At 46.7% G+C, this 18,851-nt stretch overlaps 1 protein-coding gene across 5 annotated transcripts in view; it reads right to left on the bottom strand.

Annotated features, from left to right (window-relative positions):
- Nucleotides 1-18,851, bottom strand: part of fhod1 (formin homology 2 domain containing 1) — a 51,054-nt gene that overhangs the window by 7,075 nt on the left and 25,128 nt on the right. Inside the window, exons 4-23 of one of the 5 annotated variants that reach the window (XM_085406604.1) lie at nt 15,521-15,588; nt 12,969-13,074; nt 11,972-12,066; nt 11,785-11,896; nt 11,502-11,596; nt 11,281-11,424; nt 10,529-10,761; nt 10,244-10,480; nt 8,808-8,915; nt 8,174-8,263; nt 7,362-7,388; nt 6,843-6,893; nt 4,220-4,377; nt 4,010-4,066; nt 3,763-3,900; nt 3,475-3,641; nt 2,226-2,825; nt 1,588-1,743; nt 1,306-1,488; nt 1,040-1,159 (exon numbers count right to left, since the gene is read on the bottom strand). In XM_085406604.1, coding sequence (XP_085262730.1) covers nt 1,040-1,159; nt 1,306-1,488; nt 1,588-1,743; nt 2,226-2,825; nt 3,475-3,641; nt 3,763-3,900; nt 4,010-4,066; nt 4,220-4,377; nt 6,843-6,893; nt 7,362-7,388; nt 8,174-8,263; nt 8,808-8,915; nt 10,244-10,480; nt 10,529-10,761; nt 11,281-11,424; nt 11,502-11,596; nt 11,785-11,896; nt 11,972-12,066; nt 12,969-13,074; nt 15,521-15,588 — 2,945 coding nt within the window. Of the gene's footprint in view, nt 1-1,039; nt 1,160-1,305; nt 1,489-1,587; nt 1,744-2,225; nt 2,826-3,474; nt 3,642-3,762; nt 3,901-4,009; nt 4,067-4,219; nt 4,378-6,842; nt 6,894-7,361; nt 7,389-8,173; nt 8,264-8,807; nt 8,916-10,243; nt 10,762-11,280; nt 11,425-11,501; nt 11,597-11,784; nt 11,897-11,971; nt 12,067-12,968; nt 13,075-15,520; nt 15,589-18,851 lie in introns of all 5 variants that reach the window. The other 4 variants (XM_085406530.1, XM_085406762.1, XM_085406685.1 and 1 more) reach the window with 4 other exon arrangements.

Genomic DNA, 18,851 nt, shown 5'->3' with positions numbered 1-18,851 from the left:
TCTCACTTTTAATAACGTGCAAATATATAAACACAAATGAAAGCTTCAGCCGAAAGTCCGTTTGAGAGCACAAACCTCCCTCTTGACACAGTACCGCAAAATCTGAGCTTTCCCTTTAGAAATGTAAAATGCTGCTGCTGTGTATTTATTCTAGCTTGGTTTGCTAGTCTGTAACCTTTACAGTTTAAACTGTGCTGTCATGATGATGAGGAAGATGGCGACGACATCCTAACAGCGCCTTCAATCCCCTTCTGTTAGGGCAGCAAACACGATGCACAGCCTCTGGAACAGCCCTGCTGTGGTTTATGTTCAGTTCTCTTTGATGTGATAAAGTGAGGAGGACAGCAGCTGTTAGCAGACCTGCTGCTACATCCTTTTTAATCAGCCATTCAATATTTTAAGCCCTGGTTCATTTACTGTCACAGATCATAAAACTCTTCCTAAACACCGATGTATTCAGTTTTTATAAAGAAGTCGGGGAATAAACAGCTGCTTCCATCTTCCTGTGAGTAACCGTGCATACAGCCTGTCTGTGAACAGCAGGGTGCAGTGAAGGAAACGTGAGGCTGTGGCTCTCGTGTTGTGTAGCAGCTGCTGTCGGCTCAGATTGAAGCACCGCTGACCTCCCTGCTGCTGACTGGCTGCAGTCAGAGTGCTGTCACATGTCGCTGAACCACCAGGGAAAAGTGTTTTTAACCTGACAACCACACTACTCTGTGCAGCAGCTGTTCAGTTTATTTGGATACGTCTGGAATATGTTATCACTGCCTGCTGCAGCAGTAAAATCCCTCATATGCAAGTATGTTTACTTTAATGTTTTTCTAACCATGGAGAGATTCACATTTCCTGCTGCGAGAGTTGAGTTTCTACACCTCTTGTCATGTGTGTGTTTGTCTATTTAGACAGCTTTGTGGGTACAGTTAGGATTGTGTTAGGGTGAGGCTGAGGGTTAGGCTGAGCGGCTAGGGAAAGCATTATGTCCTCACTAGGATATCAAACTAGAATGTGCGTGCGTGCGTGGGGTTGGGTCCCTCCTCACGTTGGAGCTGTTGAGGAAGTTTCCAATGGCGAGCAGCGTCGCCAGGATTCTCCTGAAGGTCTGATTGGAGGCGAGCTGCTCCATGCCGAGCTTCAGGTCAAACAGCGGTTCGGCTATCTCCTGCAGGGGCGACACAGTCACAGGCTCAGCATTGCAGTATAACAGCCTAACTATAATCAGATCCAGTTTTTCTGTAATCTTGCTGAGCTGAACTCAGGTGACTTTCAGGTGTAAATCTTCTAATGATCTGCAATCAGCTCGCTTACCTTCTCCAGAGCCTCGTAGTTCAGTTTGAAGGCCCAGAGCTGAAGGCGGGGGGTCAGGCCATTGATGGAGGCCAGGGTGAGCAGGAACTGCTCTGCTGTGCCCAGAGGGAGGTCGGGATTGGCGAGCTGAGCCTCCTGGATCTTCTGCTTCTCCTCCTCTGTGGGGGTCATGGTCAGGATCTTCTGCTCAGGACAGAGAGAGGGCCCATAGCGTTAAAGTTGAAGATGAAACAGCAGATGGATCAGACTGTGATCCGTCCGCACACAGGAAGTCACCCCTACCTCGATGCCCTCTTTGCTAATGGCGAACTCGTCGAAGCTGAGAATGGCCGACTTGATGACGTGGATCGCTGGCAGGACGGTCATACCGATGTTGATGGCGTTACTCCTCTTTGAGTCCAGAACCAGAATCTCAGTCTTCTTGGTCTCCGGTCCTTTCTGCACACAAGCGACATGTTAGAAACGCGATGAGTGCGACAGTTTTCCTGCTCAATAATTCCTCCTCCAGCTTTGGAAGAGAGCCGCTCGAGCGCGACTAGCAGTGTCAGCGCTTCCTGTGATGTCATAAAGTTACACAGTAACACTTCTTAACAATCATCACTTTTAATGGTAAACTGATAATTGGTTAAACTAAACACACTGATCATGTTCATTTTCTGTTTAGTATTCACTGCTTGTTTAATTTGTGGTTTGAGTTGAAACATTAAGTGTAAAAGTGAAGGGATTTTACAGCCCGCTGGAGCCCCCTGGTGGTCAAACTGTGGCAGACCGCTTTAAATGAGCTCGTATGTGTTTGACATTGGATACTCTTTCTGCAGCCCGCCTTTTTACAGCCTCTCGAGTGCATCTCATTTTGCTCTCTGTGGGTCTCAGGCAGGGTTTTAAGTTTTTTTTTTTAAGAGAATCTATCATCCACCCACCTTGGTTACAGGGAGCTCCTTGCCTTTGGACTCAAACAGATGCTCGAGGCGGGCGGTGTCCACCGCCACCTTATCCAGAGACGCCCACACCGTCCCCCGACCGAAGCGACACTTCTTCGGTCCGTCTGCCTGCTTCAGCTCCTTCCAGAACAGCTTCACCGTCTTCTTCTTCTTCTGAGAGGCCTCAAGAAGAGGAGGAGGGGGGACACCTGGTGGAGGTGGAGGAGGAGGGGGTGCGAGGCCTCCTGGTGGAGGAGGTGGAGGAGGAGGGGGTGCAAGACCTCCCGGTAGAGGAGGTGGAGGAGGAGGGGGAGGAGCCCCCGGCATGCCAGGAGGGGGAGGAGGAGGGGGAGGGATTCCAGAGAGGGTGAAGGATGAAGCGGAGCTGTCGAAGGTGTCTATGTCCAGGACGTCGATGTCCTCCTCGTCCAGCAGGTCAGAAAAGTCCAGGTCCTTGATGCGTAGGGCGGCGGCGCTCGGCTGCAGCTGGTCCCAGGCGTCGTTGGAGCTGCCGGGGCCTAGCGGGGTCATCTGGGTGGTGTCCAGACTGGCGGCGTGCGCCTCTGTGTCGATGCTGTTCTGGTGCCGGATGTAACGCTTCTGATGGTGGATGGAGACACATTTATCAGCTTTACGTTCAACCTTCAAACTGCACACATGAGCCAAAACATGATGCGGCCCCACAACTCCACCTGCTCTTTAGCACCAACGTGAAGCCAGCGGGCCTCAAACTGGAGCCACTGATGCAGGCGGGTGTGGGAGGGGCTACAACAAGAAAGCAGCACCACTTTAATAAAACAGAGGAGCTGCAGAAGCATGCTCTCTGTTATTATTGCATGTCATGACTTGTAGAATAAATTTCATGAACAGCAAACGCTGATTTGTTCTGCTCGCCATGAACGTCGTGTCTCAGAAATGACCTCAGCACTCGTTACAGGAACTCTGCTGAGCTCCTCACGACATTTCAGAGAATCTCTAGAGTCCTGTTGGAGAAGTTCAGCTCCTCACCTGAATGTTCTCATAGACCCAAGAAACTCTACTTAACCAGACCATCAGGTTTTGGCTCATGCCTGTACAGTAACTCGGTGCATCAACTAAAACCCGATTCACTTTAAAGATAGATGCAGATAAGTGACTAAAGAACGAAGGATAAACCGAGTACAGAAACACTGCTTTTAAAAACCTGCGGATCCGCAGAGAAGAAGAAGAAAAACATCTGCAGACAGAATAACGTCCTTCATGTTCTGACCTGTTCTTCAGCCAGTCGGGCTCGTGCCGCCTGCGTTGAGCCTTCCAGACTCTCCAGCTCTGCCCTGCGGGAGGCGCTGCTCTCGTTGGAGGTGGAGGACTCTGCCGAGCGCGCTTTGAAGCTGGACAGACGCTCAGTCACACGACCCCGAGCAGCCACATCGTCACCTGATGGGAAAGGGAACGAAATCACAAAAGAACAGAAGAACGTTTTTGCAACTTTATTTATTGTCATAATATTAATAAAGTCTGGGATGTGCAGCGAGCTGCAGAAAAGCGGCTCTCTCACCAGGCACGAAGCTCCTCTCTTCTTCATTGGTGTCTGCAGCTGCAGAGGGGCTCATGGGTCCCGTCTTTGAGTAGAGCATGTCGAGCATGAACTTTGTGTCGTTGGATAACGTGCTGCCCTGTCGCTGCACAAGCGGTGCTGCAGACAAAAACACTGGTTTTTAAGTTTATGCCAACAGACTGATTCAGGAGAAGATGTGTCCTGCAGTTCCTGTCTCTGCCTGTAGAGGGCAGCTGTAGGCTCTCACCTGGGTCATCCTGGGAGTCTGAATGTCCGTTTGTTTCCAAACTGCTTGATGTTGAGTCTGAACACACACACGAAGCAGAAGAGTGGCTGTCAGCTCACACATTCACTTAATCTGGAGTCACAGGAGCAGCATTAACACCATCACACAGTAACAGAACCACGTGTACATCAGGAGGCTGTGTGCAGCTCTGACTGTAATGTGAAGCTTTACCGTGACGTGACGGCACTTCGGCTGCGCCCTCGTCCGCTGTCCCCTCCAAAGTTGACGTTACGGCATCATCAAGTGAGGGCAACTTAATCTCGCTCAAGTCTTTAGTTTTTCGCTTCCTCTGCCACTGTTGGGCAGCCAGGATGCGCAGGAAGGCGTCTCTGAGAAAAGAGAGAGGAGAGGGGGGAAGGGATTAGACCTGATCCCAGACTTCGAGGCTGCTTTGAGGAGCCGGGAGGCAAACTCTGGACTTCTCGCGTCAAGTTAAAGAGGACCTTTTCAGTCTCTTCTCTTATTTCCTGTCTTCTTCTGATCGTTGCACTTTTGGACGATCATATTAAACAAAGGTTTGGCCAAAGTTTCAAGTAAATAGGTCAACATATTTAAAAGCTCAGGTGCTACTTATGGAGGTTTGCCAATCAGGAGGCAAATTTAAGTGGAAAAGGTCCCCCTTAAGTTACTTTAATACCGAATCATCGCAGTCAAACTGATCTCAGATTCATTTTTATTCTCAACTGCAAACCAAACCAGATTAAACACCAGCAATTAGACTCCACCCAGAGTTACAAAAGACAAAACCAAACCAAACTCAGGACCGGAGGACGCCGTCAGCCCCACCACCAGCAACACACCCCTCCCCCCACATCCGCAGCACTGAAACATCCCACCGGTGCAGATTTATGACTTTAATATGTCAGGATTTGGACGGACCGCTGAGCCGCGGAGCCAACAAACACACAAACCCAAACACATAATTTTTATATGGTGTTTTTATTATTCAGTTGTTCTTGGCCACCAAAGAATCTCTTCTCATTTCAGCGTTCAGAGGTCCGCGCTAATTTAACATTTTCTAGTTAATTTTATGAAATGAGACGCTCTTTGGTCACATGAGGGGGTCAGTGTGGATGCATGGTAATCATAATGTGTCTGTTTGTGACAGCGTGCAGTTTCCTCATCGATGACTGGTTCTACAAAAAAAAAAAGAAAAAAAAAAAAAAAAAAAAGCTGTGAGTAGGAGAGACTCACAAAACGATTGGTCCCAAAGTTGGAGCCGGCGATGGGCTCCTCTAAGAAAAGTCATATTTAGATAAAAGTGGAGCAGAAGCAGGAGACGCTTCTGAAAAGTCCAAACCACCTTCCAAACATAACCGACTGTGTTACTGCTGAAAACAGGGCCGTGTGGGCTGTTTTCTCACTCTTTGTGGTTGTTTTGCATCTTTTATCTGAGGTCACTTCGTACAGAGACACGGGGGTCCTTGGTTATCGCTGCCCATCCACGCCTGTAGTCACTTTGAAAGCATAAAGAGTATTTTGTAACGTTTCCGTAGAATGTGCAGAAACTTTGCATTAGTTACATATTCAGACAGAAATATTATTATATCATCTTTGATTAGTTTAAAGTCTTTAATAGTGGCAGAGATTTGGAGGCGTCTTAAGAGGTTTCTCTCAGCCAAGTGGAGAGAAACACTTCTTATGTGAGAAATTGTTTTTACACAAGTTTTAGCTGCAAGCATACTGAAAAGTATGCTATACCATGTATATCAATACACATGTAGTTAGCTTATTTGTACCAGTACAGTGCAGTACAGTGGAGTGGAGAGCGGTACTTTTGGAGATGGAGCGGGTCCAGGTCCGGGGGACCGCAGAGCTGCCGGGTTCGGCTCTGCGATCGACGATCTGGGCTTCACGTCTGTGTTTAGTGGCTGCAGCTGCCTCCCAAAAATCACACAGCTACATTTTTGCTTCACTTTATGAGTTTCTATTGTTCTGGTCTGAACCACAGGAGGACAACAGATCCAGACCAGGACCAGGACCAAGAGAAAACTACAGCAGGGTTTGTGTGCTGGGAAATAGATAATCTACATTTAGCACAGAGATACTGGAGGCTTTGCTTGTGCTTCTCATTTGTGTGAGACTTGAGCTGAGAACATTAGAGACGGCGTCACTTTGAGCTTCTTTGATCCGTTGCTGCACATCCTGCTGCAAAATGTGACCCCGCAGCAGCTAAAGACCCTGACATGCACACAGACTGCATGTAACATGTGACAATGCATGAATGCATCCAACGCATGTTTCCATGCTACATCCCGCTGCTACAAACAAGCTTCAGCTTTCTTTGAAGGAATCCATGTCCATCTACTCTGAGCGTTTCCTTTTACAGTGCTGCTTTCTCTCTTTGGTCAGTCGACACAGAACGGCAGCCATCGTTGGCTGAAAGATCACGACGAGACCGTGCACGGCGTCATTACACCGAACGACATCGGCACGATTCTTTCACGCCGGTCGCCTCGTTTGAAAACCCAAAATGACATAAAAGCAGCAGCCTTAAATCTGCATTAAGGGAGTTTAAATGTCACTCAGACAGCGTCATAACACACAACCCAACCCACTGAGGTGATGCAGTCCAACCAACACACACACACACACACACACACACACACGGGTGAGTTACCGTCACTTTGAATCACATGAATTAATCACTTCCCGTTGACTCACCTTTACTCCAAACTACAAAGAGTCCTAAAGTTGATTTCAGTGATGACACACACAACCCAAACACAATCACCAGAGCCCGACAACCATCCCTGCAACTCCCAGCATGCAGTGGGGCTGCACCAGTACTTACTCAAACTTCCTCAGCACCGGCTTGTCCTGATTTACATTACAGTCAATTGGGCTGTAGAGACACAATACACATCTGAGCATGACACACACACACACACACGCACACGCACACCAGCAGGCTTTCATCATCCTGTTCAGGCAGCAGTTGCATGCTGGTAACCGGCTACTTTAACGTAAAACCTGCTGACAGGTGCTCAGCTGCATAAAAACCCTTAAAGGAGCCCCTTCAAAGTCAGACCTCTGTATGTGTGGCCCAGCTTCTAACAATGAGACAATCCAGAGAATCACGTAAAAAAGCAGAAACCGAAACCAAACAAATAGAGCCTGAAAAGAAAAGTGTTCAGCACTGAGAGATGAATGAGGTCAGTTAAAGGTTCCCCTCCCTTATCGAAGCACCTGAATCCAGCCTGATGTACAAAAGTGTTACTAGTCAAAGACTCATTTTATGCAGCTGAACACCAGACTGACGACTACAGACACACAGGACGATGAGGAGGAGCAGGAGGAGACGTGTACTTACCAGAGGAGCTCCTCATCCTCCCCAGAGCTGGGAGAGGAATAAAAGGAGACGGGGAAAAAAAAAAAAAAAAAAAAAAAAGGAGCAGGAATTTTGGAGGAGAGACAAACAGACAACACATTATAATGTTATAACTGAAAGAGGAAGTGCGCCGAGAGTAAAGAGTAATAACGGCGAGAGCGAAGACGCTGCGGCTGAACTTTTTACCGTCTGCAGCCCTTCTTACTGCATCGTCACAGTTTTTATCAAACTGAAAATCAGAGCCAAAAATCATCTTTGACAAAAAAAAAACTAAAAGAAAAGGTAACGAGACAATAACAACTTAAACATGGAAGAAAAAGTTCAACTAAAATGATCCAAAAAGATAAAAACGTCAGATTTTAAAAGATCGCAATAAAGATGATAACAGATAAGATAAAGAAACAGTCCTAAAAAAGTATCGTTTTAGAAGTAAATAAAAACAACGTCAGGAAATTATCCAGGAAAACTGACATAATCCATCTCAAAATAATAATTACATTTTCCATAAAATTATCTGGATGCTCTATACACGGGATTGAACGGGAAAACATCAGCCAGGAATTTAAACACAGAATATAATCAAGTTTTTATAAAAGAAAAATAATGAAGGTCACAGATTAAAATAACCCACAAAGTTCCAGAACAACGCTGGACCATTTAAAAAGGCTAAACCTGATCCCTCCTGCAGTGATGACCCTGCACAGCGATGCCAGAGACGCGTGGTTTAACCGTCCGTTAAACAAACAAACAGAAAAAACAGAGCGCCCCCCCCAAAAATCAACTGATTCACTTACTTCGCTTTAGTTTTGGGCTCCGTCTTGTTGTCGAGCTGCTGCAGATTCGACTGGGAATTCTCGCGCAGAGAGAGATCTGGCGAGGATGGACTGTAACACACACACACACAGAAGAGAGTGAGACTGCTTTAAAAACATTGCTCTCTGCCAGTTCATTCCACCACTGCTGTGTGCGCGCGCGCGTTGCTCCACGTCTGCAGCGACCATCAAGAAAATCAGTGCTACTGTCAGCGTCTGGCTGGTCAGTGAGGAACATGTGACCAGATGTTAGATGAACCCTTAATGAGTTCCTGTTACAGCAGGTTTTTCACAGAGCTGTGTGGACAGCAGAGTGGATGTGAGTAAGACTGAAAGCTAAAAGTTCAGCTACACCAGTTTACACAATAGTTGCCTTAAGCTTGTGTGGTATGAGAAATATACATGATAGTGAGAAACGCATGTTATTGGTCTGTGATTTTGCAACAAAACGTAAAATAAATAATGACAGTGATTGTGAATCCTAAAGGGACTGAAGGCATGGCAGCGGACAGAGTGCTGCAGGCAACACTAGCATGACTGCAGAGTGTTTGTTAGTCGACAGCAGACAGGCAGGAGTCCTGGTTGCAGGTTTGAGGTCGGTCTCAGTGCTACAGACCTGCAGTCGGCCCGATGCTCCTCAGAGATGGAGCTGGTTTTGGAGAAGAACCTGGACTTCCTGCTTAGACCCAGAGACGACATGTGGTGGCTGAGGAAAGAGCGACTCCTAGTGGTCAAGATGCAGGACAGCACAGCGAGGGAGAGAGAGAGAGGGGAGGGAATCGGTGGTTAAATCAGAGACAGAACCGACACCAAGACACCCAGATGAGGGGGGAAAAAAAAACAAAAAACCCCAAACAGAAAAAGAGCCCGAGATAAGAGGAAGAAAAAACATAACCAGAGGTGAGAGAAGGCGTCCACGGTGGTGTGATTTGTTGAAAATCACCACAACTGGAAAATCCTCCTGATTATTCTGCCATCATGACAATAATCACCTTTAAAAATATTTACACCCGTTTTTAAAATCAAACCAGTCACTTAACTAAAACAAGAAAACTTAGAATGTTTAGGCCAGCGGTGGGGATCTCCAGGCCTCGAGGGCCGGTGTCCTGCAGGTTTTAGATCTCACCCTGGGTCAGCACACCTCAATCACATGATTAGGCCTCTGGAGAACTTCAAGACATGTTGAGGAAGTCATTTAGACATTTAAATCAGCTGTGTTGGATCAAGGACACATCTAAAACCTGCAGGACACCGGCCCTCGAGGCCTGCAGTTTCTCCAGGCGGTGGTACATGTTCAAATAAGGACCACATGAAGAACAGGATGCAACGTTTCCCAGCAAAACATTCCTCTGCAGTGACAGGATCGCTGCTCCTCACGTCAGCTGTTTTCAGTGTTTCTGTTGTTATGGCTGATTGGTGTTTAGATTATAATATAGATCATGACGGTTTCACGAACTCGAACAAGTCTTGGTTGTGAACCCAGAATGACTGAAACCAGTTTCCCCTCTGGCTCTGCAATGACTAAAACACGACTAACATTCAACCTGCTGGCGTCCCTTTAAACGCCCGTTTCTGCAGAGGCCAAACACGAGCAGAAAGGTTTACCCGCTGAGGACAAACATTCCTGCTGATTGAACTCACAGAAAAGCTGCTTCCAAACAAAACACGCCCCCCGTCTCCCCCCCTCCTCGCTCCGTCTGTCGGGCTAAACTTGGTAAACTGAGCAGCGGGAGAAGGCGACGGCGCAGACCACAGCACCCGAGGGAGACGCAGTCTGACCGCTGCCTCCGATTAACAGCCGACACGGCGTTTGACCTGCAGGAGAGTCACGATTGCAGGAAGGACTTCAGGTCGTTTCCTCCCACAAACCTGCAGAAAAGCACGCTTGCACATCTGAACCTTCGCTACTGCCTCGATTTCAGGTTTCTACTTGGGCTCCGTTTAGCGAAACGTCTGGAGCTGTTGAATGTTATACTAGCTCTCATTGATTCGTCTAATTGATTATTAATGATCAGAATCAGGAGGTAAAGGTCACGAGCAGAGTGAACTCACGGGCTTGGCGGCGTTTTTGTTCCCTGCTCCGTGTCCACGGTGCCGTTGGGGGACATGTGGGGCGGCAGCGGAGATTCTGTCCGGGATCCGGATGGACTGGAGGAGGAGCTGCTGTGCTCGGAGGCCAGCGGGGACGAGGCCCTGCTGCCGAGACCTGCCGTGGGGCTCGGGGAGGAGATGACCGGGGAGACGGTGGGAGACGCAGCGGGGGAGACTGTGGGAGACGCAGCGGGGGAGACTGTGGGAGACGCAGCGGGGGAGACTGTGGGAGACGCAGCGGGGGAGGTGGCTGGTGACACTGAGGAGTTGACAGAAGATGACAAGAAGAGGGTAGGAGTGGTTGGGGCGGTGGAGGGAGATGAGGACGTGGGCGAGGTGCGGGCGTTGAGAAGATTCTGACTGGACAAGTGGCGGCGGCCCCTCGATCCGTCCTGCTCGCCGGTCGCCAACTTTCGTCTCTCTTTACGTAGGAGGGGGGAGGAGTCATCCACCTCACCGTCTTCGTACTTCAGAGTATTCTGCACACACACACACACACACACACACACACACACACACACACACACACACACACACACACACACACACACACACACACACAGAAAGACTGAGCATGCTCTAAGATCCCTCATATAAGGGGTAACAGAAGTCACATGACTGAATGATGATGTGCTGGTTACAGACGTGCGGCTCATAAATCCAATGCTTCTCATATTAGCGCCATAAATCCTGCGATTGCTGCTCGTTACACACTGAAGCGGCATCACTGTGCACACACATCCTAAATCTCGCCGTATCAGCACTCAATGTTGGGATGTTGTGCAAAATGCAAATAAAGCCGAGATGGAGCCACGATTTTTTATTGATAACAGTAAATGTTTTTAAAGGTTGAACTACAGCAGGGCAGCTGTAGCACTCAGGACCTGCTGGCAGGGCGCTTTCACCGAGAGACTTTCACTGAAAAAGACGTCTGTTTGGAGGCAGCACGTGTTCCTCAAAAATGGAAATGTATTTAAATCCCCGTTTCTCGTCGTTACCTCGTATATGGTGAACTGCGTCCGCAGGTCTGGCTCCGTCCCCTTGTTGTTCATGTGTTTGCGGATGACGGCCTCCATCCCCAGCAGCTCCAGCTTGTCCGTCACATCGTAGAACGAGTCCTGGTCCGGGAGCGCCACCAGAGTCTGAGAAGCACACGGAGGAGTGAGTTTGTACTTCCCAACTTCTGACCTTCTCGCTTACATTTGGAAATTTTGCTTACCTTGTTGATGAGTGTCATGGCAAACACGAGCAGCTCCGTGTCGGCGCCGTTCCTCTCCTCCAGGACCTCCATCATATAACTCCATGGCTTCGCAGCTGCCAGACACACACAAAAACACGTGATCATCATACGGCTGAGCACCTGGTGAAGCTACCCACGTCACATTCAGGGCATCCGTCTAGGAAGAGGTGATAGGTCACATGGAGCAGCTAATGAGAGTAAACGTTACAGACACGTTATATGTGATCTTACATAAAACCATCATCTGCGTTTTTGTGCGCACCTCTCTGTCCAGCCACGGTGTTGACGGCTCTGATGAGCAGAGGACTGTTGGACTCCGAGTACTCCACGAAGACGATGAGCAGCTTCAGGGCAGTTTTCACCACCAGGCGAGACTAAAACAGAAAAACGTGTTGAGTGTTTGACCAGCAGGTGGCGTCGCACCACTGCTCTGAGGTCCGAGGACTCACCGAACTTCCCGTCAGCGTGTACAGCCACTGCACCGTCTCGTTGTGGTTGATCACTCCGTTCATGCCGTCCACAAACAGCATGATCTGACTGAGAGCTGAGGACACACAGACAGATGGATGAGCGCTGGCGTTTCCACAGGAGGCTCCAGCAGCTGCAGACTATAATCTGCAGCGCTGACTCAGCTTTCTGTGGGTTTGCTGGACTTGTGAAGCCGAAGCTCCATTTCCATTCTGACCGAACATGAGAGCATGCGCCGATCTGAGCACGCGGCCCCAGGTCTGCGCTTCTGCGCTGGCGCCGTCGGCACGTTCCTAGCGAAAGCGCCAAGTTTCACTGCTGCCACTGTTTGCGTTCCTGTCATTTGGGTGAAATTGTGCCTGCTGGGCAGAAAGTGCTGCAGCTGACACAATAATTTACACATTTGTGCTTCTGGGCTTGTTTTTCCTTTTCCAGTTATACTAAAAGCTTCCAGCTGATCCAAAATGCTGTAATTCAAAGTAACCTCAGTAAGCTTTACAGCAAATCTCACCATTAAAAAACACAACACACATCTAAACTTTGCATCAACTGAACCAATATTCGAGTTCGTCTACTATAACCTTCTGATATTAAATTAAACTAAATCAATTTTCCTGTTAAACTGAAGCTGGTGTTAATGTTCGTGTGTCACTGTAGATCTCCTAAACGCCTGAGCAGGTGGATTACCTGCAGGATTATGAGCTGCGTTAACTAAATAGTCCTACAGTTAAACACAAACCTTCACATCAGGCACGTTCACTGAGTGAATATCTGCTTCAGACAGGCTTCTCACAGATCTGTGTTCAGCCGTGTGACAGCTCAGGCACGATGAAGTTAGAGGAGCGTTTTTGGGATTTACAAATGCTTTTTCGCCTTATGTGATTGACCTCTGTGCTCTGAGCATCTCTGCGCACACGCAAACATTCAAAGGTTTCACAGCCTCCCTTTAATCCTCAGTCAGAGTTGGTGGAGTCTCACCTCTCAGGATGTAGTTCTGGTAGTTGTGGTCGGCCTCCGCCCCGACTTTAATGAAACACGTCAGCCCGTCAGAGGCCACGAACTCTGGAACCAGGTCTTTATCATCCTACAGACAGAAAAGACTCGTTTAGGAAACCGTTCCAGCCGGTGTTACAGAGACAGAGCTCCTGCTGCAGAGGCAGTCACACTGCAGCTTGTTTTTAATACTGAAGTGAAGTCAGACCTTTGTTCCCTGAGGTTAGCCTGCAAGGCAGCGGCTCCTCACAGGTAACAACAGCTCGCACAGACAGAAGCATGAAGCAACACATTAATATGTCAACAGTTAATCTCAAGAACTTCAGGCCAGTTTATGTGCTGACCTTCAGAGTCTGTCGTTTCACAGATATGGCTCATGTGACTTTTGTGCTGTATGTGTTTATATTATCTTTGCTGATGGATTAATATAGAAACAGGATGTCCCCGCAGCTGCTTCTCAGGGTGAAGCCAGTTTCTCATATAATCAAACTCATATAATAATCAAATATTTCCTCATATTTTGCCTTTGAAATGCCAGTGCTGCAGCGTGGGGAAGGCAAGTGTGGGAACGTGGTGTTGAAGTGTATTGTTATGCCTCGAAGTGGCCTCGAGCAGTAAGAAGCCACTCGCTGATGAACTTTGATCAGGAACACCAAACTCGGCTCCTGCAGTCACTTGTTTTCCTAACGTGTGCGTTCTTGTGAGTCTGACTTTGTGTCAGAGTCAGCTGCAGTTACAACATTCATGCCAACGGCCACTGAAGAAATCTGAAGACTGTCTCATAATTACCAGATATTACAGGAACCAGCAGCAGTGTGACCTGTGTGACCCATTTCCTTTAATCATGCAGGATAAACAGATCCGAGAGGGTTGTTCGAATTTTTGTTTGAAGCTTTAAACAGCTGGTTTGCATTTAAGACGTTTTTACATCATCGTAGCCAAAGACACTACATCAGGTGGCTGCCATTAATTATTTCCACTTTTAGAGGAGATTCTTTTTTCTAATGTTAATCAGAATAAACCTAAAAAAATCTACGTAGCAACCAGAGAAACTAAAACTACAGCCACAGAGCAAACAACAGGTGCAGGCGTCTCCCAGGCTCTAGCTCAGACTACTAGACTAGTCTCCAACCTTTTTTGTGCCACGGACCGGTTTATGCCCGACAATATTTTCATGGACCGGCCTTTAAGGTGTCACGGATAAATACAACAAAATAAAACTAGTACCGGTACTGAAAAAAAGAAGATTTATTTATAACACACGTAAAAAGACCCAGGAAAACCGAGTTAACAATAAAAACGATGACAAAAATAACGCTGAAAACCGATAAAAACCCTGAAAACCATACATTTCAGACCTGAGCCTCAACTCTCGCGGCCGGTACCAAAGACTCATGGACCAGTACCGGTCCGAGGCCCGGGGGTTGGGGACCGCTGTACTAGACGAATGCAATCAAGACCTCAGCTGAAAAGAAGTACAGTATTTTTTGGACTATAAGGCACATTAAGCGAAACAAAACAGTCAGTCAACTTTACTCAACTTGTTCTTTTTGCTTCCTCCACTTCTGTACCATTGATTCATTAATGTTGAATTCTCTGGCAGCTGCTCTATTCCCATGTTGTTGCAGTATATGAATGACTAACCTCGTATTGTGGATGGATTATCTCAGTTGTTCTCCTGACTGAAGTCTGGTCCGTTTAAAGCATCCTGCCATGCGATTGCATTTGTCTCTAACCATCGGGAACCCTCGAGTTCACTTTTATCCAGTGGAAAAGCGTTAGCGTTCATCCTCCAGCTTCACTGCGTTTATGTTATGCTAACATAGCTGTGTCGCTAGCACATCATTATATACCAGCTAGCCCAACTTCAGTAACCCTACAAACGTCACTGCTGTTTAGTTTTCTGTCTTCATTTATGTTGGAAGTGATAACAGAGCTGTACGTTTGAATTTTTTCAGAAATCTCTCAGTCAGAACATGCTATATCATGCTTCGGTAACTAGCGAGCTAACTTCCTGCTAACATCTAACTCCGTTAAATTGAATAAATTCTGTTTTCATGGATGCCTGGATGTTAAACTTAATTGTTACACCTGGTAGAGCAGAACGCTGATCATTTTATTAAAGACAAAAGAAATTGCACAGGTTTTACCTTTCAGTGATGCTGCAGTGTTTTGGACTTGAAAGGACGGAGTTTAGGACCCAGATTACTCTGGGAGACTCCTGACTATGGTAGCTGTAGTGCTCTGACAATCCATCAAGCAGTGCAGCTTCGTAGCTTACCAAAGACTTACCAAAACATTTTTTGACAGATTGTTAAGCACCGTGTAGCACATAAAATCGGTTCTAGGTCAGTGAGCACAACCAGAATTCATACATAAGGTGCACCGGATTATAAGGCGCACTGTCGATTTTTGAGAAAATGAAAGGATTTTAAGTGCGCCTTATAGTGCGGAAAACATGGTAAAATCATTTCACGTGAGTGTAAGCTGGGCTGTGCTTAAACGAGAAGTAAAGTTCTGACAGGTGAGCGTGTTACCTGGAAGAGCTGTTTGAGAGAGAAGAGGGACCGCCGGAGTTCTGGACCCTGGGAGTTGTAAAGTTTCTCTGAAACACAAGGACAGATGCAGGAAGTCACTTCATAACCAGTGGTGACATAAAAACGTCAATACTGTGGAAGTACCACAAGCCTGACTTCAAGTTTTAAGCACAGCACTTAGTACTTAACCTAACTTAACCTACAAAGCTTCCCTTAAACAGAGGATGGAGATGGGGGGGGGGGGCTAAAAACAACAATTTCCAGTTTTTTTACCCCCTACCACAGCCTCCGATTTTCTCAGTATCAATGGTATGTTTGAAATGTAGCCGTTCAGAAGAAAAGGCTCATTTCTGATGACACAACAGTTTAAGTGAATCTAAACCAAAATATCGTTCAAATATCATCAATTGCACAAAATCCTCAAACACTCCTTTTACTTTCATTTAAACACAGTGAATCTCTGCAGAGAGCTGAGCAGGAATGACTGATTTCCACTTAGATGAACATTAAGCGTCTTTACTGCTCTTAAACACAGACTACACCTGTGCAGGTGATGTGCACGTACAGATCTCTTTAATCCAGGAGGAGTGGTGCAGGTTTCTGAAATTTGAGTCAGGTCAGATCAGGACTCTCAGGTCCACGACAACACAAACACGAGCAATCAGAAAACAAACAAACCTGCAGTTCATCAAACAAACAGCAGGTGGTGCAAAGAAGCTACAGCAGAGGAGACCACACTCATTAAAAAGCTCAATTAAAATGTGCGTTTTCTGACTCCATTTCCACTGCTCAGTGCACCAACCACAAGCATCTTACAACCAGAATGAATGAGTGAGCCCCTGCAGTTTCAGTTGCATGCTCTGCCTTTAAGCACACTTTGGAATTTCTGTGTGAAACTTGACATTCTGCCCGTGTTAGCCAGTAACTGCTGTTTCAGTTGTAAACAGCACTCAGTCTATAGGAGTGAGCTTGCACTAGTCTCTGCTCAGTTTCATGGTCATGGTCGGTCAGCGACACTGTCATCCACCTGTATGCAAAGCTCCACCAAGGCTCAAATTTTCCTCCACGACAGATGCAAATGGCGTCAAAAAGCATCAAACTGATGTCTCACAATTTTTCGTTACCTTCTTCTGTGAATTTATGAAACTGTAACACAAAAATTAAAGATCAAAGTCAATATCTGGCTCTGAATCAGCTACAATGTAACCAAGACAGACTTCTCAGAAAATTTCATGCAAATCGCTTCATAATCCTAATTACAAACAAGCTGAACCAATCCCGTGTCCTCTTTGGTGACACCAATGACCCCATAAATCTGTGTTCTGACCTTGTTTTGGGGAGCCGGGAGAGGACTTCCTTTCTACTTTTTTTTTTTTTTTTTTTTAATCTCCCATTAGATGGAGCCTTAGCTTTTTTCTTACAGCAGAACCATAATTAATATGTTCAGGTTTTACTGGTTTCCAGAGTCTGACTGGACCACTGCAGGTTGTGGAAACACTGCCCCCTGTCCTGCAGGCGGCCTCGTAACCACGTGTGAGCCTTCAGGCTCAGGCCTCTTGAGACTGGCACCAAAAATGAGTCAATCCCCACAGACTCCCAAAAAAATCCAACTTCAGCATTAAAAGGCATATTTATAGCCTGGTACAAAATAAATGCATAGTTTCCACTTTAATCACAACAGGACCTTTTTAAAAACACCTGTTTTGGTCAAATCTTAAATTTAAGGGCTTGGCTGCTTTGATTGTGCCGCCGTGATGATACAGGGAGCTGTAACTGCTACACCTCTGAACCGGGCCTCCACACCATGTTTTAGGAACAATTATCTGACAATAACTCTGCTTTCTGTTACAGCTCGTCTAAGAAGTTTGTGCTTCGGTCTCGCATGCACCTGAGAGCTGCGTGCATCTGTTATATACCAGTCAGACACTTTTGGTTGCAATGCGATTTGTGTGTCCACTCAGAGTACTGACCTTAAAGGTCAACACTGTCTGGGACATTAGAAACTTATCAGCATCGTGCTCAGAGACGTCTCCTCTATTCCTCAAGAGCTCTGGGAAATAATCTCAATCTGATGCTGAAGCTAAATAAACTGGAGACAGTTTGAGTGAAAGTAGAGAAACAGAACTGATTATAAGAGTTCATGAGAAACTGACTCTGGAACACAAATCAAAGCAAGGAAAAAAAAAAAAGGGATATGAAACAGAAATAAATAGAAACACGCAGTAACCAGGGCCTATCGCAGAGGGAGGAAGTCACGGGAGGTGTACGTCGCTACAGCCACATAAACATAAATCACTCCTGAATGGCCCGCGATCACCAGCAGCCGCTCGTACACAAATACTGACTGATCGATTTTATACAAGTGTGATTGGCTGGCAGCTATGACATCTAACCAAAACAAGGAAGTTCAGTGTTTACACGTCAGACAGTTAAGAGCCTCTTTAATGATGAGGGATGTTTGCATGTTATCAAAACACAATCGTGCACAGAGTTCTCTTCAGACGGAGACGGATGTCAGGTGGACGAGCGTGGAGAGACACATTTCCTCCATCGCCCTCGGCGCTACAGTGACGCCAGCCCTGCAGAAATAACAGGGGCTTAATAGAAACTTGTGACGAACAGCTTTGCAGCCTGATGTTAAACGGCTGGAGAAATATTTCAGCGGACGGCGTGACATTTCTAAATCTGACAGAGCCATCCAGAAAAGCTGCTCGTCAGCACGATCAGAAGAAAGCGTCGCAGGAGCGATTCCCGACACCTGCAGGGAAAGTGAGGACACACACCTGCAACGGCCACTTTCATCGGTTTGCATCTGCACTGAGTTTGTACGATGTAATAGCCAGCCTGCAGTTGGCATGGCAACAATCACAACAACAAGACAGAGGATGTTGTGTGTTTGTTGCGAGTCCTGGTTTTAAGATGGTGACAGAGTTGACAGTGGGGTTTCCACCAGAAATATTATGAAGCTTTGAAAGCCTCTACCAGCTACCAGCACTACTTCGACTAAACTGCTTAATTTAAAGGTGAAAATCTGCTTTCAGTCACGCCCTGGAGGACGGGGCTGTGGCCCCCCCACACCCTCTAGCAGATTATTACATGAAGGAACCTTTTAAAAAAAACAAAAAACAAGCGCGTCCATGCTCACAGGTGTACACACGGGTGATCACACCCACAAACTACACCCTTTTTGGCTCCTACCTCAAAGCACACTGTGTTCTGTTGATCTTATGTGCTGCACAATAATGTTTAACATTTAGTATTTACTGTCATATTCCCATATATCATTGTGATGTTGTTTATTCTATTACTCTTGTTCTCTTCTGCTTGCTTT

This window comes from Rhamphochromis longiceps, linkage group LG1, assembly GCF_057381845.1.
Source record: "Rhamphochromis longiceps isolate RC_006_pf linkage group LG1, R_longiceps_female_GT1.1, whole genome shotgun sequence".
Lineage (NCBI taxonomy): Eukaryota > Metazoa > Chordata > Actinopteri > Cichliformes > Cichlidae > Rhamphochromis > Rhamphochromis longiceps.
The sequence above is the reverse complement of the archived record's forward strand: the minus strand, read 5'-3'. Positions and strand labels throughout refer to the sequence as shown.